General features: G+C 38.2%; 1 protein-coding gene and 1 long non-coding RNA gene across 2 annotated transcripts in view; one reads left to right on the forward strand and one right to left on the reverse strand.

Moving 5' to 3' along the window:
- Window positions 1–24,043, reverse strand: part of LAMA4 (laminin subunit alpha 4) — a 98,699-nt gene that overhangs the window by 20,886 nt on the left and 53,770 nt on the right. The window contains exons 12-25 of the mRNA XM_083829578.1: window positions 22,267–22,383; window positions 20,122–20,270; window positions 17,882–18,023; window positions 16,741–16,837; window positions 15,850–15,966; window positions 14,656–14,841; window positions 11,113–11,252; window positions 9,714–9,887; window positions 8,479–8,621; window positions 7,977–8,139; window positions 5,675–5,808; window positions 4,925–5,096; window positions 2,755–2,886; window positions 1,527–1,669 (exon numbers count right to left, since the gene is read on the reverse strand). Of these exons, the coding sequence (XP_083685704.1) occupies window positions 1,527–1,669; window positions 2,755–2,886; window positions 4,925–5,096; window positions 5,675–5,808; window positions 7,977–8,139; window positions 8,479–8,621; window positions 9,714–9,887; window positions 11,113–11,252; window positions 14,656–14,841; window positions 15,850–15,966; window positions 16,741–16,837; window positions 17,882–18,023; window positions 20,122–20,270; window positions 22,267–22,383 (2,009 nt within the window). The remainder of the gene's footprint in view (window positions 1–1,526; window positions 1,670–2,754; window positions 2,887–4,924; window positions 5,097–5,674; window positions 5,809–7,976; window positions 8,140–8,478; window positions 8,622–9,713; window positions 9,888–11,112; window positions 11,253–14,655; window positions 14,842–15,849; window positions 15,967–16,740; window positions 16,838–17,881; window positions 18,024–20,121; window positions 20,271–22,266; window positions 22,384–24,043) is intronic.
- Window positions 20,279–23,379, forward strand: LOC310896803. Its single transcript, XR_014581848.1, has 2 exons — window positions 20,279–21,234; window positions 22,624–23,379. It is a non-coding gene; the product is annotated as an uncharacterized lncRNA (long non-coding RNA).

The raw sequence follows: 24,043 nt of genomic DNA on the forward strand, positions 1-24,043 counted from the left end.
TAGGCTTGATTAACCAAAGTATTTTTCACCATTCTTTTGCCTTTGTTTCTGGATCATTAATGTGTTCAATATCAACCCTAAGAGAGATCCTCTGGGCATGTGGTGTAGACCTTTTATACTGTGAAAATTGAATGGTAACTATGTTTTATTTTCCCTTTCCCAGCTACTTTCTAATCCACCACATTCTTTCCTTCCTTGATGTCACCAGTTTTCTCAGTAGCCCTTTATGGCAGACCTTTATGAAGAACTATTTGAAAGGCCTGATAAATTGCATAGGCTATTTCTCCCTTGCCCACCATTTTGTTTGCATGGTCACGTAATTACATGGGATCAAAAAGCATCATTTTCCTTTACAGGAGGTTTGTCACTATCATAAAAGCTTAATCCGTGGTATACATCACAGACAATATTATCATTATATCTCATTATATATCAATTTTACAAAAGGATCTCCTGACAACAAAATAAGGTTTCAGGATTTACCAGTAATTCCTAGAAATTATTCTGCAGCATTTGCTGTCTTCCCTTTTTTATACATAGAGGTTATTTTAAAGAGAGACTGTATTTCTGTCAGCAGTTGTGAGTTTTCAGTTAGCAGCTGGAGACCTTTTGAAAACTCTAGCTGAGCTGTCTGATCAAGGGAATGCATGGTGCCTGTCATATGCTTCTTCAAGCATCTGTCCTGCTTTCCCAGAGTGTCACTCGGCTTCAGTACATTACCATTACAGGAACTGGGAGCTGTATGGTCTACTGGGATTAAGATTGGCTTCTGTCAAATGGTACGATGGGAAAATGAGACTTTTCCTTTTCTTCTCACGCCTACACATAGACAACTGACTTGAGTCTATAGAGAAACTGAGAATCATCAGAATTGAAGTGCATAGTAGGAAAGATATCACTTTTAGATTTGAAAATGCACTTGGTAAAGGGTTTTGATTCTTCAGCTAGTGCATTTTTACTTTACAAAGATCACTTTTTTGCAGAGTGAGAAGAAATAGTGATTCTATATTTTCATGTGTTTGAAATTGCCTTTTTGTTTTAAGAAGACAACAGTTTCTGTTAACATTACTAAAACGGAACTGGTTTCAGCAGAATTTTGCTGTGCTGGATCTCGCCTAATCCTTGCTACTGTAGAGCTATGTACAAAACCTTAGAAGTTTGTCTTAGGAGTTGTTTCATGTAAAGGTGTTGAAACTGGGAAAGAAAAACACAATCACAGAATGGTTGAGGTTGGAAGGGACCTCTGGAGGTCATCTGATCCAACTCCCCTGCTCAAGATGGAACATCTAGAGTAGGTTGCCCAAGACCATGTCTGGACAACTTTCAAGTGTCCCCAAGGGGGGAGACTCCACAACTGCTCTGGGCAACTTGTGCCAGTGCTCAGTCACCTGCACAGTAAAGAAGTGTTTCCTGAGTAAAGAAAGAAATGTTTCCTGAGAAATAAAAATGTTTTACTGTAAGCCCAGGTCACAAAATGCAACTTAAATTACGTGAAGATAATGACTGAATGCCAGATGTCAACCAACCTGGACTGTAAGATCTCAGCAGGTGCTCCTCCAATGTAGATGTCTGTGAATGGCATTGCTGTTCTTTCATTGTCAACGCTTTTTATATGTCGTCTGTCTACTACCAAGATCATCTTCTTAGAATTGTGATATATAATAGAAATCTGAAAAGAAAAACATGTTTTTAAAAGTGTCTAAAGTGTCATCTTTTGTAAGTTGTCATGGTGATTTTGCAAGATCGATTGTATCTTTACGTCTTTTTGTTTGAACAGTTACTCCCATTTATTGAAAAAGTTGTTTGTGAATCGGGAGAGGTTGACAACAATTACTAGTAGGGAACTTATGTTGATGCCACAATTTCTCTGATGCCTGAAGAAACAGGTTATTTCATTTATGATTAAAACCACACAAAATTACCCCGTGCCAAATTCTACACTTCAGCAAGCTGACAAACTCCATTAACGGTGGAGTGCTTCATTGATTTATCCAGGAAATTAGGGCATACTTCTAAAAAAAACTTGTTTCATTGTCAAAACATGAAAGGCATAATTTTGCCCTGCTTAAACTGTTTGAGCAGAACTGTAGCTGTAGCTGTAGTAGTGGATCAGGAATCAGCCTTTGAATTTACATCAAATAAATAGCAGGATAAGCAAGCCACTAAGGGGGATTTGCTACTGCCACTGCCACAGTTACTCTGGCTTAAAGAAAATTCTCTTAAAACAAGTACAACTTGGTGTTTATGATCTTCAAAAGTCCATAAAATGCTATCCATATATAAAAGACTGCTACCTGAATAATTCTTACTTTGAATAAAACAGGAAATGTAATCTTTCTTGTAATACAGTGTATAACAACTAAGGTGGTCAAGTTAATATCATGACATGTTTTTAGTTTAGGAGAATTGTATATTTGAAGAATATAATTGTCACTGATATAATTTAATTTTGAATTCTAACACCTTTTGTCCCACATGAACAGTCCTGTCCTTGGCTAGCAGTGTGCAGAATCTGTCCACAAGCACTGATTTACCAGAAGGCAGGGAGAGCCCTCCATGGCTCAGCGCTGGTGGGACTGACGTGCTCTTTCACATGCAAGATATGTGTATGCTCTACTCTTCTGCCCACTCTACTGCATGACCACCTGGCTCCTCATCCTTTTCCTCTTTTGAATGGTGTTACATCAAATCCTTGCTGCTTTGGAGCTGCTGGGATAATTAGTCAAATAGCTGTGATCGTAACCCCATCTCTACCTCATGAAATTTGGCATCGTTAATCTGAGCCTTCTTCATAGAGTCCTCTAGCAGCATGGGGCCAGTGCTGAAGCCAAAGTCATAGCGGAGGTACAAGAACCCATTGTGCATCTCTAGACTGAAGAACATACTCTGTATAAAATAAAACAGCAGTCAGAAAAACACTATCGTGACAGCAATTAAAAACAAACACAAAAAGCAGTGCAATGAGAGTGTCTGACATTGTGAACAGCGTGGTACTGGGAAAAGGTCTTTTAGTTTGCAGAAGTAGAACACAGTTTCTGGATTTATGTATATTATATGTGTATATAAATATACAGAGAGAGGCACACATAATTGTTTGATGATGAACACCACTTATCTGAAGGCTCAACGAACTGCTTGTCTATAGAAATAGTGTTTGGTAGCACAGGTATGTCAATATTCTTCACCGGTGAAGTGTTCCTAATGTGAACACATCCATTTTCTGATAAAGTAGTAACTCATGCTCCAAGGCAAGATGTTGTACTGGTAAAAGCAATGTTGTGCTAGAATGGCTGTGTCTGCATTAGCAGCTTCTGTGAGGATGCCTATAATAGCACAGCATTATATCTTTTCACAGCCCTGATCAGCACCATTGCATTTGCTGAAGGCTGAGCAATAGGTAGAGTATATTTACTGTGTATTTGACTTCTGGATTTCCTGAATATTCCTGCTTCTTGGTTTGGCTTCTTTTCTGTGGTTGAGTGTCCTAGACTTTATAAATGGAAGCTCTACTCCAGGAAACCTTTAGGGAGTGTTTGAAATGAAGACCTGTAGCACAGACTTATTCCAAATCTGAACATAAAGAAGCAGAAAGGACAGTTTACACCAAATGTGGATCTGGGTTAATGCTTTTAATGTTAATGTTTGTGTTCTCTTCTAGTGCTCATGCTGTTGTTCCCATGCCTAATGGAGACATGGGAACAATAACTCTCAAAAAACAACTGCAGGCCAGGAACTGCTGTCTGTGACACAAGTGATTCCACCCTCAAAAGTCATTACTTAAAGTAGTAAAAGTAGTTTTTTAATCTAGTGCTTTTAAATGAAACTGCAGCTTGGATTTGTCTTGAAAAGCTAAACTTGAAAATGAAACAGGGATTACACTTGAAATATTTATGAGCTGTCCTTACAGAACTGAATAACGGAGCATCTTACACAGTCTTTCCAAAAGTGTCTGAGCAGACATGGTCTTCTACAGCTAACACCCAACTTGATCACAGTTTTCACCATAACATATAAAGCACCTACACGTCCAACAAACCTCCAGGCACTTTTGCTTAGAAGAGAAGTGACTGATTCACAACGGAGTCTGTTAAACTTTTAAAAGCAGTTGCTTAGACCAGAACCTCCTAAGAACAAAGGTTAGTGGTGGCATGCTATGCTGCAGAGCAAATCGCTCACCATAACTCTCAGGAAATTATCCTTAAGGTACAAACTAGAGATTAACTCTGTACTGAGAATAGATTTGTTCCCTTGTGGTGTGTAGACAAGTGTATGTCTGTGGTCTGTGTCTACATAGTAAACTGTTTTCTGTGGCTTTACCAAGCTGTAACCCACACAAGACAGGAGTTTGATGTGGAGATGCCCAAAGATAAAAAAAAAAATAGTCTGAGTTTGTCTTCAGAGGATATTTGCATATGACATCTTCTTTCTTTAAACCATTTCTGAGTTTGTATCACCATCAAATGTCTGAAAAGCTGGTGACATTTGGATCTAGCCTTTTTATTTGGGTTTCTTTCTCTTTTCAGTAACTTGAATAACTGTTTAACCGTAGTACTCCCTGAGTCACAGCTATGAAGTGGCAGCTACCATGAAGTCACTGCTTTATAGGAGCTATTTCACAGAAATTTCCTATAGATTTGGCTGTGCATTCACATTTAAACAAAGATGCACTACTGGTCTTAACTGCAGTTTCTCTCAGAGTGTCACCACAGCAGTATAACCACCCTGAAGCCCCAGATGTCTCTGGATTAGAGCAGAATCCAGCTCTTCTCCTAATGCATATATGCACCAGATGAACACAACGTATTTCCTCTTTCCAGAAGTTAAACATAAGGACATAAATATTTGGGATTTCACATGATGTTGTAACTACTGGAGAACTTATGGTGCTCATGGCTAAAGGGTACCAGCAGAATTTGGTACTCACCCCGTTAACCATCAGCAGGATCAATCCATTGTCTGTAGGTGTTCGAACTTCGATGTCAAACCGAGTCACCTGGCTGAATCTTCCCCTTCTCTCAATGTTTCTTGCCACAGCATAGCCAGAACCATCAAAGAAATAGCTCACAGCTCGGCTCTGGGTGAAAGCCAACTTATTTCTATGAAAAAACAAAAAACATGCAGGGAAGCAAATTTTGGCAGTGTCAGCGCCATTTTCCTTTTGGGAAATTTAAAGGACTTTACAATTAAAGTACTTTTTTGAAATTATTGTTCTGAACTGATACTTGCTTCTGGAAGTGGTGAGACTGATGAATTTTTCTTTCAAATTCTTTCTTGGATTTTTTTTTTCCCCTGAAAATTAATGTGTAGTTTTAAAGGTGTATCTACCTCCCTTGTCATTATATCAAGCTTTTATCCTGTGCTGTATGTAGAGGACAGGAAAATTCTTTGCTCATCCTCATAAAGTGGCAGGGTAATGACACCTCCTCATTATAAGAATATACATATATTCCTATTAAAAGCTTGCCTGGTTTGTGCAGAAATCCACTTGAATTCTCTGTGGCCTTTAACCGAGGATGGGCTCTGCTGGGGAGCCCAGGAGTGGCTAGAAGTTAAAGGTGGCAAAGTTCCTCCTGGACACCCCAGCATCCCCTTCCCATCTGCACTCTGAATCAGGTTTGAATTACCAGGAGTGGCACTTCCTACAAACCCGAGCGACGGCGGGACTGTCCCCTACCTGGCACAAGGTGGCGATGTGGTGGTGTCAATGTTGTAGACGTTCCTGAAGTTGTACAGGCTGATCACATCGTCGTTCAGGGTAGCCAGCTCCAGGCAGCCGATGAAGCCAGGGAGGTCTAAGCTAGGAGGGAGCTGTGCAGGGGGAGAGGAAAAGTAAAAGGACACGTGCTTTATCTGGATATCATGAAAGCCTCACTTTTCTCTCTTTGCTCTTCATATTTTGAGACAAATGGGGTGCTGCCTACTTGGAACAGTCCCTGCAGTACTGATTGTGATAATGCTCTGTAAGTGAAAATGGAGCTTGTAAATGCCCTCACAGAGAGAACATCAGGGCAGGTAAGGCAACTGCCAGCAAGAACTTTTCTTGCAGTTTTGAAGGAAGTGCACTTGGAAAAAAGAAAAAGAGTTAGGATTTGACTAATCACAGACCTTGCTGGATGTATTTGACTCTCTCAACTGATATTTCATGTCTAACGTATAGATGTCCTTTGCTGCCTGAAAAATAATTTCATACCATGATGAAAGAGAGAGAAATGAAAGAATGCTTTAAACCCAGGGTACTTGGATTCAAAGACTGTACCAGTGTCTAAGTCTCAGGAGGTATTATTTTAAACAGTTAGCAGGATAGAGAAACTCCTTTTTTTAACAAAGGTCACTGCAAATGGAATTTAAATAGCCACATTGGTGAAGGGAAAAATACAAAAGAATAAAGCTGGCAGACCTAGTGAATCATTCTTTTAACATTAAAATACTCTGCCCTGTGGAACAAGTGTGATATTAATAACACCTCTTGTACTTCAGTCTGATCACTGCCAGTAACTTTTCTTTGGCTTCTCATTATTTCCATTTTGCTTACAATATAATAATAACGGTAATGCAGCAATGCAGAATATACGGAGCTGTAAGAGAAAATGAGATTCTCATCTGCAGCACAGAACCTGTGATTTGGCAAATGATCTTTTTTTCTTTTTCCTTTTTTTTTTTCTTTTCCCTACTATTCTGTTAAATTATTTTAAGCATGAGATGTCTAATGGTTAAGTGGCACATTTTGTATTTTAACATATACCATAGGGATGCAAAGGCATTTAGCTTTTAGCAAAACAGATTGTATATTAATAAACAAAAATGTGAGGTGCCTATTCCTAAAGGGGCAAGAGACACGTATGCTTAACAAATCAAGCCTTGAATCCTTTGCTTCCCATTCTCCTTCCTGTTCTCCTTCATTTTTCTCTTTTCCTTTTTCTCATTTCCTTTTTATCTGCACTGGACCAAACCTGGAGGGCTCATTTGTCATATTACTTTTTTTTTTTTTTTTTGTCTGTGCAACTGTTATTTATTCCTCAGTCCTATTCCCAGGTAATTTGCACTGTATTTCCAGGGTTTAGTAATCTAAAATTCAAATCATGGTATATATCTGGTAGTCACAACAACGTGAAAGCTCAGGAGTATGTAAGTGGATTGAATTAATCTTTGTTTTTATGTAGTTAGGAGGGCTGCTTGTGGAACAGTTGCTGGACATTTTAGCACCTACTACAGTTAGTTTCAAGAAGGTAGCATTCTCAAAGTCTTCCTAAAGTTTGTTTTCAGTCAGACAGGTCAATTTTCATAGCCAAGATCATTCATAACACTTTCTAAATCCAAAAAGATGGCCCGATATGAGGCAGGTAAGTGAGGCAGGTGCTAACTCATGCTGACTGTGATGGGGTGGGTGCTGTCCACTAGGAACCAGGCTGAAGCACCTGCCTCATGCAAGTCCTCAGGTGTGTTTTGCATGGGCAAGTCTTCATGCCATTGTAAGGCTGGATTTAAACCAGTGATAAATTAAGTTCAAACAAATCACTGTATTTTGCTGCACCATGTTAATATTAAGAGTGTGCTACCTTTCATTTCTGTGACAGCTGGAAAAGAAAAATTGTAAGTACCAAGAATCCATTAGCATTGAAATAAACTGGTAGCTTGAAAACCTCATTGCCCTATTGAGCTGGGCTACTAGGCCTTAATTTATATAATTTAATTTAAAAAAAAAACAACAAGCTTTTTTCTTATTATTACTTTTCAGAAAACCTTACTGACAGCTAGTAGGAATCTGATCATTCTACTGTATGACATGATACAGTAGGATGATAAGACACAACCACTACACAGAAAGTAGTAGTTTTTGCTAAAGCTAGAAGATAAGATGATGATAAGTGACTAAATAAGGACATTTCATTTATTAACCATTTCTGTTTTAAAAGGGAAGCCCAGCAAGACAGACTTGTATTATTTAAGTCTGAGTGTAGAGCATTTATCTGACCAACCTTGAAGTCGGAAGGCACTCCACCAACGTAGAAAACAGTATTTTCAGGTTCCAAATTCAGGAGAGAGCCATGCCCAAGGGTCTCTCCTGTTTTGATGAATTTTTCTTCGGCTGTGCTGCTAAGACTGGGCACAGTTAAAAGTATTTTGCCATGTCTTCCAATCCTGCAGAAGGGAATTGCAAGAGAAGAGAGTTTTGTGTTCACTAGACTTAAAAAAAAAAAAATAATCAACAAGCAAGCCTCTAGCTCCAGGAAGAGTTTTTATTTCCTCATTAGAAGACTGATATTCTACGGGAAAAGAAAGAGAGAAATGACACTTTCCCTTCCCCTTCAAGGCCCCATGGGTCCCGGCTGTCTGAAAGGGAAGAGAATTTCCTTTTATTTCAGCAGGGATAGAACCAGACACTTAAGGCAACTGATGGGCAATTCTGGCCCACCTTTTTCTTTTTGATTTTCTTCTATTAGCTTTTTGATTCTGGCAAAATGTACATTATCAGTTTACCTTTCAATTTTGATGATGCTGAAGTAAGAAGGCCAGGTGCTGACTGGCTTGGAGTCCAGTGGTATCTCCACATCTTGCCCCCCCAGATTATAAATGTAGACAAGGTTGTCATTTTTAATTGCAAGACCCATGTAATTTTTAACCTAAAACACCAATGGAGAAGGATGTCAGAGCTACAACATCAAAACAGATTTATTGCAGAATGTTAGTAAGGCATGGGCTATATAAGACAAAATGACACCTTTAAAGATAAGGTGTCATATATATGTTATATAAATATAACAAACAAGAGCTTAACTCTCTAATTAGTTTCCTTCACCAAAAGAGCTGCGTAGAAAAAAATCTCTTGATATTTTCCCCATTTTTAATCAGGTAAATAAATACAAGATAATAAGATGTTTACTGACTGTAAATTGGTCATGTTTAATGGGAAGCTCTTCATTGGTATTTACAGTGCAATGCCATATGGAGAAAATAGGAAGAAATGTTTGTCTGAAGCCCAGGTACTATGCTGCAATTAAATCTTCTGCCAAGAGGGGTTTCTCTTAATTTATATTCAGTAGATTCAGTGTTCTTTTTAGAAAAGCTCAAAAAGAAAAGCATGCTGCTTTACCTTTCTCAACTAACAGCTTGCCAGGATTATACCTGGCTTGTGAGATGCGATTTTTCTTCTTTCAGGAACCAGAATTTAATGAGCTGTTGTTTCACAACACTTGTAAATCATGAGAGCATACGCCCTTTCCAGGTGTTTCAAAGTAGAGATGTACAGATGTACAACAGCAGCATAAGTCACAGGCAAGGCAGCCTTCTTATCTTGTGGACTTCTGGCCTTGGAGGTCTGGAGCCGGTGCTCTCAACAACATAAAACTGGCTAAAACGTGGCCCATGAAAGCCAGATGGATATCAGTAGCTGCTTCAGAACAGCTCAATACTGGCAGTGAAGATGGCAAGCGTGGCTCGCAGTAGTGACCATCACAGTGGCATTCTGCATAGGCAGCCTAATTTGCCTCTTAGAGAGAACCTTCATTGCTCTTGGGGTGAGAATTTTCAAGGACAGGGATGGTTGGGAGCACTTGTTCTAAGCTTGGCACTTAATCAATGACAGTTTTTTAGTAGACACCTCTTATTTTGAGACATGGAGAAAAGGTGAGAGGAAAAACCAAGGGCAAATAAACTTCAAACCTATTTCAACTTTTTTTTTTTTTTTTTTTAAATGAAATGGGCGATTCTCTTACATTTTTGCTTCCAAGGTACAAGATGAATCTGTCTGGAGATGCTGCCAGTTGCTGGTTGTCTTTCTGAAGCTTTATGTACAAGCTCATGGAAGTGAAAGACTTCAGTTCCTCCACATTGATCTTTGGATTGACTTCAACTGCTGATTGGCCTCCAAACATCATAGAAACTTGGACCTGCATTGCAGATATTCTAAGTGAGACACACTGTTGTTGCCTGGGGACATTACTTAAGGTAAATGTGCAAGAACACTTAGCCAGCCGCCTCCCTTACTACTGGAATGGAATTGGCACCTAAGTATGTGCCATTCAAAATTGTATGTTTATAACAATTACTTGTGGAAGACACTGTAAAGAGGATGTAGAAAATTAAATTTAAAATTAATTGAAGCTCCTCTTTAACTATGCTTAAGTATGTTCTTAATGTAAACTAAATTTCAGTGGGACATAGGCGTGTGCTTAGCTGAATAAGGGCAACATCACTGTGTATACCCATAGTGCAGTTCTTACAGGACTTTAAAACTTCTGCCCATAATTTGTTTCTTTGCTCTGAGAGTAGTATGGCCAGGATTTCATGAGTAATCCTGGTTTACTGCTGAAGTTGTAGAGATATATATGAAATGCTATTCAAATTTAAAAAGATTTTAGTTCAAAATGAACTTCAACACAACTGAAATAATGTTTTCAAGTTTAAGCACAATAGGCCTGAGTGACGAAATACATTTGAAGAACAAACACTGCACATGCACTCATGTACTAAGTGAATTTTGCCCTTTTTTTTTTTTAAAGTAATTTATATGGGCAGTGTATTCCAGCATTGTGAACGTATAATAATGGACTGCTTTTTTTTGATTTATGTGAATTAACTCAAATATATTGTTTTAATTTTTGACCTCAGTGTTCTCGTTACAGAAAAATCCCTCATAATTTATGTATGAAAATGAAAGTATTTTTCTCTATTAAATATGTATGAGCCAAAGATTCTCCTACTCTGCAGAAAATTAATTCAAAAGAATAAAAAAGGAATGCTGTCAATTCAGAAGAGTTCGTATTAAGTTGCCATAATTACTATTGCTTGTAAATAATATCGCCAGTTGAGTAATGAACTATTAGTTTTACCTGTAAATGGTTCTTTTACTGTGGCGATCATTAACACTATGCCAATTACTTAACTAAAGTTGCTGGCACTAGAAATAGTCCATGGTGAATACCGTGGTAATGTTAATTGCTTGCAAATAGCAACTGCGAAGATTTTAATGACTTTCACAGTGCTTTGTTTATCCAGTTGTTGGGAGGAGATGTCAAGGTTCAGGCTTCTAACATAGCCTAGAAAAAGGAGCCCCTGGGAAGAAGTGTATGATAATTAGCACTAGTAATCCAATGTCCCATCCAAAAGTTTTACCTTGCTTGCTACACTCCTGGTTTGGGCAATTAACTCTCTGATCCGCCGAATGCTGGAAGAAATGTTGTTTGCTGGTGCCTTCTGCTCTACTGTGTGCAGTTTGTCCAGGAGTTCAGGGAAGACTTCTGTAAGTTTCTTCACTGCAGTTAGAAAAGAAGTGACATCTTTTATTTTTTTCCTCTTTGCAACACTGGGTTTACACCAGGAAAATTGCTCCTTACACTCTTACTTTAGCCTGCCCATCTCCTTGTACTTTCAGAACAAGTTCTAGCTGTGGTGTGTGAGATTTCAGAAGGGTAGTGATTTATCATGATCTAGTATTGCAAAAGTTTTTGGAAAGATGCCTTCTTTGCACAAAGGTGGCAACTTGTTTATGGGACTTCAAGTTACTGCTGTGGTGTTGTACCTCTGTAACACTTACCTCGAGGAGCTTTGCAAATGTTAATCATTTTAACCTTTTCATCTTCCTTCAAGGCAGATAAACGTTAAACCTAATCTTACAGACACGGCAGCTGGAGCAGAAGGACTATTTGTTCACCATCTCACTGGAGATCTGTGGCTGACCTGGGAACTGCACAGAGAAACTGTGGCTCATGAGCTCTTCATATTCAATTTAAGGGAGCTGGAGAGGTTGCTTCCCTCTGCTCTCAGCTGTGTATCTTTCCCTGAGGTTATCACCCAGATAGCAGCAACAGCTGCAGAGGTGATGGTTGTTAGCTCGGTGTGCGAACAGTAACACCGATGCTTTCAGGCTGTGGTAACAGCTCTGTGCTAGAGGGCCTTAGCAGAGGATGCAGTGCACCGAAACTGTACTTACTTACTACCTGACTCTTCAGCTTTCCTGCCTACTTCTGCCAGGGTCATGAATCAGAATCCTGGACCTCCAGTCTTTCACTGCTGTGTCTCCCAGTACATGTGGGAGAAGGATTGTGGTCAAGGGGAAATCAGCTGCTTTGTTGTGTTCAAAGGCAGAGAAGCCCTTTACCAGAAAGAAAAATTACAAATAAAATAAAATGATGCCCCTAATTATAATCCAGTTTTGTCACATCAGATTCCACTGACATGGTGCCCTTTGAAGGATATTTACACATCACATAATTTTTCATTTTTAATTAGGTATAGGTATAACTAGTTGAGTATAATTAAATGCGATTTTAGCCACAAGCTGCATGCATGTAAGAAAGATCTGGTATTCTCAGTTAATTTTTAATAACATGGATTCACTACAAAGGTTAAGAACAGATTTGTAGGGTTTTCAGTTATATTTTAGGGATTGTCAACTTGCATCCACCTGTTCTTGTTTTTCTCCACTTGTATTTTTACTGTCGTCTCTTAAGATAGCAGAGAGGCAGGTAGAGGACCCAATCCTCCAGTTATTCCCCTTAAGACCTGAAAGGCCTTATATGTAGGGGATCAGTACTCAGATACTCCATATAAAACTTACTGTATATTAAAGTGCCATTATTTCAACAAATCCTCAAAGAAGCACAGCGAATTAATGTAACACATTAATTCTAGAATTCATTAAACATTCTACATTAAAAAAACCACAACGCCACAGTATAATAATTAACTTACAGAAGTTTGCTCTGCCTTTTGAAATGAACCATGTTACAATGATCATTTGGAAAACAAAACAAAACAAAACAATCTTAGTCTTAAAGTAAGAAATTGCAAGCTCAGAAAGGGATATAGAAAAATTTCAAATGTCCCTTTAAAATAATAATCAGCAACTGAATTGGAACTGTATCTGATTTTATCTTGAAAAACTGGCTTTTCATCTCTTTGAAACTGGAGGTATGAAAATTGAAACACAACTGTGACATGGAAGCACCAAACTAGCATCTATTACTCCTAGTACTATTATAAAATATCACCATAAATCTCTTCCTTTTGCCATTTATAATGGCATTCTTCAACATAGAAGAATATTGTTTTTCTTTATTATTATTATTATTTATTCTTATTTATTTATTTATTTATTTTTTTCATTTTAGTCTTTGGGATGAAGGTGAAAGCTACTCTTACCCAGTACTAAAATACAAAATATAATAGAAGGCAAATTGTCAAGGAGGAAATAACCTTGACTATACCCTTCCAGATACTTTGTCTTTTTGTGTATTCCTTCCCAAACTGTCCGTCATCCTCTCTGCTGAAGCCCATCAATTCCCTGCACAATGGCAACACAGGGAAGCTTCTCAAATTGTACAGCCAAGACATGTTCTTACCCTTCCAAAAATGAAATTAAAGCTTTATTCAAAGACAGTTTGAGCGTGTCAGCTTACAGACTTCCTCTGCCATGGCAGTGTTATTGGCATGATGGTGTAGGCACCTGGCTGAACGTATTTTGTGACTTCCTCTTGGGCTTTGATGGACATTCCTCTTGCCAGGTCAACCACTCCTGGCAATGCACAGGGCTAATCTGAGAGCCCTCTGCTGTCCCCAGGCATGTCAGCATCTGTCTCCCCAGGCTGTGAATCACAGCCACATCTAACTGGAGCACTTCCCATGCCAGCCCCCTTTGTAGCAGTACCCTGTGTTTTTCATAACAAACCCTCCCATTTTTTTTCTATCCTTCCTCCTCCCGCCTCATAATAAAAGTGGAATTAATATGATGTTTACGAGCTTTTCCAGCAATCACCCCGCTTAAATATTATATTTCCTCCCTAATCCTCTTTGTCCCCTTTGTTTAGACTACAAGCTCCTCAAATCAGGGGCAGTTTCAACTCCGTGTTTGTACTGCTGAGGACAAAAGGGCCCTGTTTCCAAATGCCTCCCAATGTTACAAAAATAATAGCTGAGCTGCCAATCATAATAGCGAGAATTAGTTAAACAATATGCCTACCTTTCAGTGTGGCCTTGGCACCCTGGTAAAACTGACTTAGAAACCAGCAAGACTTCAGCCTTTAAGTGTTTAAGTCATTTTTGGAAATGCCCATGTACCCAAAAGTTTTAAATGAGAATGAATCTCTAGCAACTGCTTTTTTTTTTTTTTTTTTTCCCCATAGATAAAATTCCGTAAGATTATAAGAAATGAAAGTGCAGTGTAAATCTTCCCAAGAATCTTCATATGAAGATCTGTGAAGACAGGCTGAGGGATTTGGGGTTGTTCCGCCTGGAGAAGAGAAGGCTCCAGGGAGACCTTACAACGGCCTTCCAGTGCCTAAAGGGGGCCTACAGGAAAGCTGGGGAGGGACTCTTTGTCAGGGAGTGTAGGGATAGGTCAATGGGTAATGGCTTTAAACTAAAAGAGGGTAGGGTTAGATTAGATGTTAGGAAGAAATCCTTCACTCAGAGGGCGGTGAGGCCCTGGCACAGGCTGCCCAGAGAAGCTGTGGATGCCCCATCCCTGGAGGTGTTCAAGGCCAGGCTGGGTGGGCCCTGGGCAACCTGGTCCAGTGGGAGGTGTCCCTGCACATGGCAGGGGGTTGGAATTAGATGGGCTTTAAGGTCCCTTCCAACCCAAACCATTCTGTGATTCTATGAATCTATGGTTCCCTTCCTTTTTAACACTATGGAATAGCAAAACTCAGGCCACCATACCTGCATCCCCAGCTGAGTGCATGGCGCTCTCGTATGCAGCTGAGCTGTGCTGGAAGTCTTGCAGATTCTGAGACCACAACCTCACATTCTCATCCATGGGAGTTGTAGCCTGATTTACTGTCACAGTAGTGCTCTCAGCCTCTGCAGTCTTCTGCTTAGCTTGCTCCAAGCGCTGTCTGGCCTCCACTACATAATAATAAGGAATGAAAAGAAATGAATGTTGCCAAAGATTCAAACCAGCTGTTGCTAGTGCTTTGAAAAAGATGAGTCTAAGAGGATTTTACCTTCTGCAGAATGGGTAGCCAACCTCAGTTTGGTTTTCTCTTGATTTCCACAAGGAATATTCAAAACTCCTTGTGGTTGGTCCACGGTTACATTAGTTCTTAATTTTAATAAATTCTCATTTCCTCATCATTCTGGATTGTTCAAATTTTTCAGTATCCATGGATTTTAATGGATATTGTATGCCCAAGGATGTTGGAACAGAGGTGAAAAAGTGCATTGTTTTTCACTGAGTTTTTTAAAAGAATGCATGCAAATGTTGGATATTTTTCATGGAAGTTATTTTTCAAGGTGAGAAACCCAGAACACTGAAGTGTTTTTGTTATTCCATATCTGGCATTTTTTATTTTTTTTCTTTCTTTTTTTAAATTTATTTGTAAAATTGTGGTACTTTACATAATACAACATCTTGGCAGTAAAAAACAGCCATTTTTTAGTTAGAATTAGTGAAGAAAACTTTGAACACCTTTGAGTATACTTGCTGTATGCTCTCTGATGTCTGTTTTCTGAAAAACTAAGGTGAGATTTTGTCAATCAAGACTGTCAGTAATTACTTCCCAGATACACTATGTGGCAGACATGATGTATATGTGAATTGTCAACGAAAATTTACAAAATTGCTTTTGTCCATAGAGTTGTATGTTCTCCAAGCCCTGAAATGATCCAGAGTTACATGGGGGAAGGTAATTGTAGTAAGGAGGATCAAAAAGTATGTTAATAATTTCAGATAGGAAAATGTTTCCCCATGAGTATGTTAAGTTTTTATCTTTACTGACTAGCTCGTTTCAGTCAAATTCCTTTGGGTCTTCCTGGGACTGAAATCTTAATACCAACTTCATAGGCCATATGCAAAGATAAAATACATTCTTAAGCATTTGAAGATAAAGAATCATAAAGAAGTCCTCTTACAACCTGGCTCTGCTGATTGCATTTTTGTGATGGCTCTCATCAGCTGGCTTCGCAGGGCATTCATTCTGGCCAGAGTGCCATTAACATGCCGGCTGGTGTCTGCAACAGTTAAATCATTACCTGCGGGGGGGAAAACAGGAGGTATAGATGAATAGCATCAAAGTCACATTTTAAAAGGGTACGTTTTCTCCTGTAGAGGTATGTTTAGCCTTTAATACACCATTGGCAGTATGCTAGGGCATCTTTTACTATATGGTATCGTAGCATTCTTAACTTCACATAATTCGAAATCAAGAACAACCTTGAATTGCCATTATTTGCTTGCTCCAGGGCTCCGTGGAAAAATCTGGAAACCTGTATTTCAGTCAGTACCATCTCTCTTTGCTTAACCTGGACTGCCGGAATAACTCCAAAAAGAGAAGATTTAAGAAATTCAAAAGGTCCTGAAAAATTGAAAAGGCCAGTTCTGTAATTTTAGTACTTTCCTTCATTTTCAGTGAAAAAGAGGTCAAAATCCTTTAACATTTATTATTATCCTTCACTGGTGAAATTCAGCTTTCTGAGCACTTAAACTATTATGAATCGATTTCAGTCAACTACTTGTCTGAGTATATTTACATGTGAAAAACTGTTTGCGGGATCAGATATTTAAATAGTGGTTATATCTTAAATGGTCCTTTTGTAAATGAAATAAATATTCAATATCTTGGCAGGACAATAACACATGCACTTCTCAAACTGTGCCTGTGGTCTTTTCAGTACTTTGTATTATTACTTCGATCAATACACGCTTGTGTTACAGCGATAGTTCTGCCTTAGCGATGTGCTTCTGAAATGTCTTTTAGTGTACATGCTTATAAACTGACAGGGAAAGTAGAAGGGATGTATATTTACTGTCATCTGCTGTCTGTTGTAGCTCCATAGCTCGGTTGAGAAGTTCTTCGCTTTTACCTCTATGGTAGATGATCTGAGTATCAATTCCAACTGCAGCCTGCAAGTATGTTCCAAAAAATAAAGTCATAATAATGCTCACCAAATGTTTCCTTTTTATTGTGTTTAATTGTAGGTAACATATTACTTGATATAAATGCAATTGCAAAATCACAGTGGTTTCATTTTCATTGTTAACATTTTAAGATTGGCAGCTGGAATAGAAAAAGACGTTTAAAAGCAATTTTTCTGTAGACTGCAATAAAAGTTCAGAGAAATGCGTGCTTTCCAGACAGCAATACTGAATAACAAAGATGCAGAAAGCACAGGAGTCCTCTTAGTTTATCAACTCCAATCTGACCAAATTGGTATTCAAGCTGCACGTGAGTTGGGCACTGTGACTGTTTGTTTCAACTGTTGCCTTTGATGGGTGATGAACACACGTGCTGCATGGGGGGCTGTTTCTGGTCCCCAGTAGCACGCTGTAAGCAGAGGTCTGGACAGCCCAGAGCACCTTAGGGGTCAATCCAACTGATTCCTCTTTCTATCCCACTAATGAACTGCTACTTTTAAAGTCTTTTAAAATGATATACATACACAAATGCACACAAAATATTTGCCAGAGACAAAATTAGCATCCTTATCACATCAGTGAGTATGCCAGTGAGCTCTTTGCCTCATTTTAATTTTCAATAAGAAATAGTGATGCTCCTCTTAGGTGTATTGACCACCTTTCCTGCCACATGGTGCTGTGTGGAGTAGGAGGACTCAAGCGCTGAATTCCAGCTCTGAGTTCCTACATGGCCAGGGAGTTGTCTGGACTTTCACAGGAGTGCCTCAGTTTGTGTGAACAGCACAAAGAAGCATCTCCCTGTACTTAAGGACAGGAAGGACCTATTGCATCTTTTCAAATAACAGGGAAATTTAGGTTGGCAGAATAATTAACGACCTCGTATTTAATTCAGGAAATAGTATATGAAGCAAAATGGGCAGGGAGAACTTTGAGGCTGATAGTGAAGCCAGATCTTGTTTTTTCTTCATACTTAGGTATCCAAAACCCCTGCTGTATTGCAAAGTAAAAGCTGATATTATGAAAACTACTTACATCATTGACCCGGTTTGTTGTGTTCAGTGCCAGCAATGCGGCTTTATTAGCTTCTTCAATGTAACTGGCAATATTTTCATACACATTTGAAGCATTTATTGCCCTTTGTACCAACCCATTTGTGTCAACACCATGTAAATTCCTGTTAAAAAGACAGTAAAAGGAGGAAGAAACCAAAGTAAATCGAATTAGTTTCAAATTGAGTAGCTTTCTTAATATTCTGTGAATTCTGACTACATAATTGTGCACTTAAGTACTCTTGGCCTGAGCCGTATTCTCTTCATTGGGTATGACTATCTATGCCAAACTAAAGCAGGAAAAAACTATGTGAATAGAAGGTACTTCCCAGGGGTTTAACTTTGGGAATTTTGTCCTTAATGTCTTTGTGAGCAACAACAAGTAACATCTAAGCTTTTATTATTTATTTATTTATTTATTTTAAATCTAGATTAGATATTCCATAAATTGAAAGAATAACAGATCCATCAGCTGTCCTTCTACAGGGATAACTTCTGGCTGTGAATAGAAAGAGCTATGTGTGCCAGTGATCAGGAGAGCTGTATCACCAGGCTGTTTGTATTTTCCAAAAGTAAGTGGGAAAAGGGGGAAGATCAGATATAGAATTGCCCATTTGTCATGAAATTTTGCAAAAAGTTAAATTTAAGAAACACAATATAGCCTTGCTAGCATGGTAGAGCTTTATTTGTATTTTAGGTTGCAACTGGTCTTCAGGGGAGATTAAAACAGCAGATGGTTTAGGACTCAATCTTCAACTGCTAGCAACTTTAATTTTTAATATTCTTCTGATAAACAGAATTAGGGTATATATAATATATATTGTATTATTATATAATATACATTATTATATATATTATATTATATATATACTATATATTAGATATATGTTTATATGTAAGTGTGTGTACTCACTTCAAAGTATTTGCACACTGAGGACTTATTAATTTTCCAGTTTCCACAACTGTTGCAAGAATTTCCTGCTATATTCCCTCAAGACAAAAGAAGAACCTCTACCAAATAAAAGCCTAATGGGCTTGTAAAGCAAACCCTTAAAAAAAAAAAAAGATTTGAAGACAGGCTAAAAGTTTTAAAGGATTAAAGTTTTACTGCAGGACAATCTTCTCAACAAATAAAAGAGTCAGCACATTTCCATCTGGATATTTTGTAATGATTTCTGCTTGCTTTCTATTAAATTTTGAATGTGTTGGAGTTGGTAGTCATGTTTAAATTATTGTAGCGAGGGATGAAGGCTAGCCATATGGGGTATTTTCTTTCAAGTGATTCTGCTACCCCCAGCTAGCCGATCTCAGACTGAACATATTGTTTGTTTTTTAGGTTGTCTGTAGTTTGTGTAGCATTATAGAACAACAGTTTCAGATGTCAGCTTTATGCAGTTTTATAAAAGAAAACCATCTGTTATTTTTTCTCTGTTTTAATCTCCCATCTAGTGCATACTAATATTAAGAAACAACTGGTATTTAGATAATACACTTGATTAGTAGTTATTAGTTTATCTTCCAAAAACATATGTCTATGATGTTACTTAAGGTAGAATTTGGTGAGGCATTTTCAATAACAAATCATTTGCAACAGTGATTTTTTTCATGTGTAGTACCAGTTGCAGATAAACTCATCTTTCGAATCTGCCTAGAGCTGACTTTTTAGTAAATCGAAGGAAAGTTTATGTGTTTGCTATTTTTCAGCAAAATAGGGGGCCTTGCAGTAAATGTTTGGTGTTGCAGGGGGCTAGTTTCATTGGGGTACGATTCACTCTTTCAGAACTACTCCATCTGTAAACCAGTTCTCAAACAAAAATTATCACAAATCCCATTTGTTTTGGCCCACACTGCAAAAAGGTAATGTAACATAACTTATTGACATAAGCTGTTTCTGCAAACCCCATTTAATTTCACCGTATTATATTACTTTTCCTATTCTCTAGCTATGGGAAGGGGAGAATGTGCCAAATTAGAAAGAGAATAATATCACGCGAGATATATGTTTATTCTTTGACAAGATGAATAGATTTTGCTTTGCTCAATTTCAGCTGTTCCCTCCAGACTATGACAGTTCCTCCCATACATGAGCTCCCAGTGATTTGTTTAATGCCTATTTACAGACAGCATATCTAATGTCTTGGTGTTTCTGCCTGTCTCTAAGTTCATTCAGCTGTTCAATCAGTAGCACTTGTATGAACAGAGTCTGCTGAAGTTAAATTTTACCGGTCCAGCTCATCAGCAAGTCCTCGTAGGGTGTGCGCATGATGCATAGCCTTTTCTACCAAATCATCATCAAACAGAGACAGGTTGGCTATTTTTTCTTGCAATTCCTTTTTCGCTCCATCTATTTCTGCGTAGAACCCTGACACATTCTGAATAAAATATAGAAGGAAGGGAAGAAGGTGAATATTGTAAAAAATCAAACCTATATTTTGATTATTATGTTTTATTGTACCTTTCTACATTATTATAATGCTTTTATTTTGTTTTATGTTATATACTTAGCATATAAAAGAGAGTAAAGGTCAGAAAAGAATCTGTCATGAATGTTGGTGGATCAAGGCAAATGCAGGAAAATAAAAATCAGCAAAAATTCCAGAAATCCCTTGAAAATATATTGGAGAAACATTTGTGAAATATAAAAGAGAGACAGCCGAATGATATCTTACCATTACTTACGTTTGCTCCAGAATGGTGCCAATGTGAAGCTTTTTGGTGTGAATTGCTAATAGGTGGAATAATTACAGCAAAACTTTGCAAGATCCACTCATTGTGGTTTTTACTAAATTAGGAGATGGAAACCATTTTTTTTAAAAACTCTTCTCTGTAAGACTGTAGGCCAGACATTAGCTTTTGGGACTTCTAAACTATATCTATACAAGCAAACAAAATAGTGCTAGGGTGGGCTGGCTTTCACAACATCCTATTAGTGCTTGATCCTTGGCACTGTTTTGGCCCTGGCCAGCTGCCACCCTCCCAGACCTGCTTCCTTGGAGAATAACATGGAGCAGTGCCTGTGCCTCAGGGGCAATTTGTATGGGAGGTGATGCTGGAGAGGAGCAGGGAGTTTAGCAATACAGCTGTAAGCTGTGCCACACACAGCTGTGAGAAGAGGCCCTCATCACATTCTCTCTTTGCACAGGGATAGCCCTCATGGTAGGAGGACATCTTGGACTACTCTGATTTACAGGAGTCCTTCAGACCACTAACTCTGTGTATGTACAGGCAAGGAAAAGTAGCATCCCTTTGCCTTAGCCATATGCCTTCCTTATATAAAGTATTTGTGGGGAAGATCTGTTGGACCTGCATTCGCTTCTCCAATATACAACCTTGCTGGTAAGTTTGAAGATTATCATTGTGGCCTCAAAATACTAGAAAAAAAGGATGAAAGTGAGGGAGTGAAAAAGGATGTATGAGTGAAGCGTGAAGATACTCATTGCTGGTGAGGATGGAAGATACATGATGTTCTCATACTACTTCCCCGCAGAGTAAACATCCCTATGTGCAGACTTACCCACAGGAGTGGGGGATACTGAACGATAAACTGCAGCAATTTATTTTACAGAAAACACAGGAGAAAAAAAAAATCATACTGCTTGATCATCCTGGGATTGCTATAGTTAAAGAAAGCTGTCTTCTTTCTGCTTTCACAAATTACTTTTCCAAAGAAAAATGAATGGCTTTGGTATTTGCTTTTGTGTTGCTTTGGGCACCTATGGCTAAAATTAATGCTTTTGGAGAATTTTCATTTGTCTTAAACTATGTCAAAATCTTAATGTAAGACATGGAAATAAAAGTTTTTGTAAAATGGCAAAACTTTTAGTTAGCAAAATCCCACTTTTATTTTCATTTTTTTTTAATAGAAAAAAACAAAAACCATGGGGAAGTTTAATCTAAAAATTTCCCACAACACCTTTTCTCATTCATAACACTGGATTCTACAGTTGCAGATGAGGATTTCAATAAGACAATATGTTTATATGTAAATTTTACATTCTGACCATCACTGCTTTTAACACTGAGATGTGGGATCTTAAACTGTCTCCCAAGTAGAATCTGCCAACAGAGTACCTTTGGGCCTTTTGGCAGCTGCTCATTATGAAATGAGAACCCTACAGCAAAATCCTTCAGTCAGCTGTGCCCACAGTAAGGTATACTTCTAATATATTATTTTTCCAAGGCAGCAAAATGTAATTACAAGGCTTTCCATTCAGGAGGATTTATACATTTTTTTGGGAACTATTCATCAGTATTTCTTTGAAGCAATATAAAAAACTAGAGGTTTTCACTCAGTGGTCTAAGCACATGACTTTTCAAAAGTTCAAAAATTCAGGACATACCATTTAAACAAGTCACTAAGGCACCTACCTTTATTACCTCACTTAACTCTGAGTTGATCTTTTGTGGTCCTGCCAGAATAGTTGTGGCACTTAGCAGAATGCCATTCACTTCATCTACCTGCTCTTTTATTTTATCATGTTGTTTCTACAAAAAAAAAAAAGCATCCAAAAATGTTTGTGAACTGCTAGAACAGTATTACTGTTTTTGTCATGTTACTAAAGTTAATTCAAAAGATGAAGTGATAAAGTAGATTTCAGGTAAATTAAGTCTGTTTTTCATAGATAACCCTAATAGCTGCATATTATAATGTTGTTTCTTGCATTTTCTTGTCCTTGTGAAATACTCTTTTTTATTTATATGAATTAATTTCTTTTTATATTACAGCATGAGCAGTTACTGGGATGAAACATTATTCAGTGCATTGCCAGCAGAAACAAATTAAACACGGACTTTTCATTGTGGCCTGGAAACTTTTTTTTTTTTTTTTGTCTGCAGATTTTTTAAATTTACAGTCTTGAGAATTCTTTTTCATGTCAATAATGAAGCTAATGTGAACAATATTTTATACAGCATGCACCTTCACTGTGAGGAATAATGAAAATCCAAGTGGTTAAAAACAGAAAAATTATGGCTACAACCAGCATACTTAAGGCTTCACTTCATAAATGTGAGATGATCTGCAGTTTGGCATTATAATAATTAAATATGAAAAAGCAGAAGACTCTTTATAAATAAAGTTCCCAAGGTCCTCACAGAAGAAGTCACAAGAACAAGCGTGCCTGATTTATCTTTTGAATTAGTAAACCTTCCACATCAGCATGAACTTTGAGCGTGGCAGATTTCAAGAGCTCAAAGTGCAGCCACTGGTGCTATGAAACCCAGAGGTTAGCCTGAATTCAGACGATCATTGTTGTGATCACAGGATTGTTCCCCAAACTGCTCTCTTCCAGAGTCCAAACAATTTCAGCCATTGAAATGAAAGCAGTTAGGATCAAATGGTCCCGAATCGTTATTTTGTCATTTTTTTCCCTGATGAAAAAATAACCGAGGAAAACATATTGAGGTGGGACATTCTGGTTTTGCATCTCTCAAGAAAACAAAGAAGAGTCACAAAACTTTTGGACGGAAAAAACAAACAAAACAAACGAAAAAACAATCTCTGTATATGACTGATGAATTAAATATCTTTCTGGGATGAAGGACTTGAAAGTTCAATTTCCAGATATTATCTGAACCTAACACCACCACTCACATGCAAATGTTCCCTCTTCCACAGGGGTTCTAGGAGGAAGATATCTGAGCTCTCCTCTGGACCGACTGCTTTGTTCAAAAGACTGGAACTATTTGTCTGAACAGAGCATAAGGGAAAACTGCTGTAGCCTCATAGCAAGGCAGTTCACCCACCAAGTAGGAAACCCAGTTTTAAGATATCTGTTGTGGAGCAATTAGAGAATGGCTTTGTGCTTCCTGATGTAAAGATAGTCATCTGCTCTTCCTGAAAAAATGAGGCATTTCATTTAAAGAGGACCAGGGAGAAAGTTTGGATGGGACAGTATGAAAACAGTCACCAGGGCATGAATTCAGCACAGAGTCTTTATAAATAATTATTTCAAGAGAATATAATTACTTTCTGAGAGCATGAAGTCCTTCCACATCATAGAATGGTTTGGGTTGGAAGGGACCTCAAAGATTATCCAGTTCCAACCCCTCTGCCATAGGCAGGGACACCTCCCACCAGACCAGGTTGCTCAGGGCCTCATCCAACCTGACCTTGAACATTTCCAGGGATGGGGCATCCACAGCC

The sequence above is a fragment of the Anser anser genome (genome assembly GCF_964211835.1).
Source record: "Anser anser genome assembly, chromosome: 3".
Lineage (NCBI taxonomy): Eukaryota > Metazoa > Chordata > Aves > Anseriformes > Anatidae > Anser > Anser anser.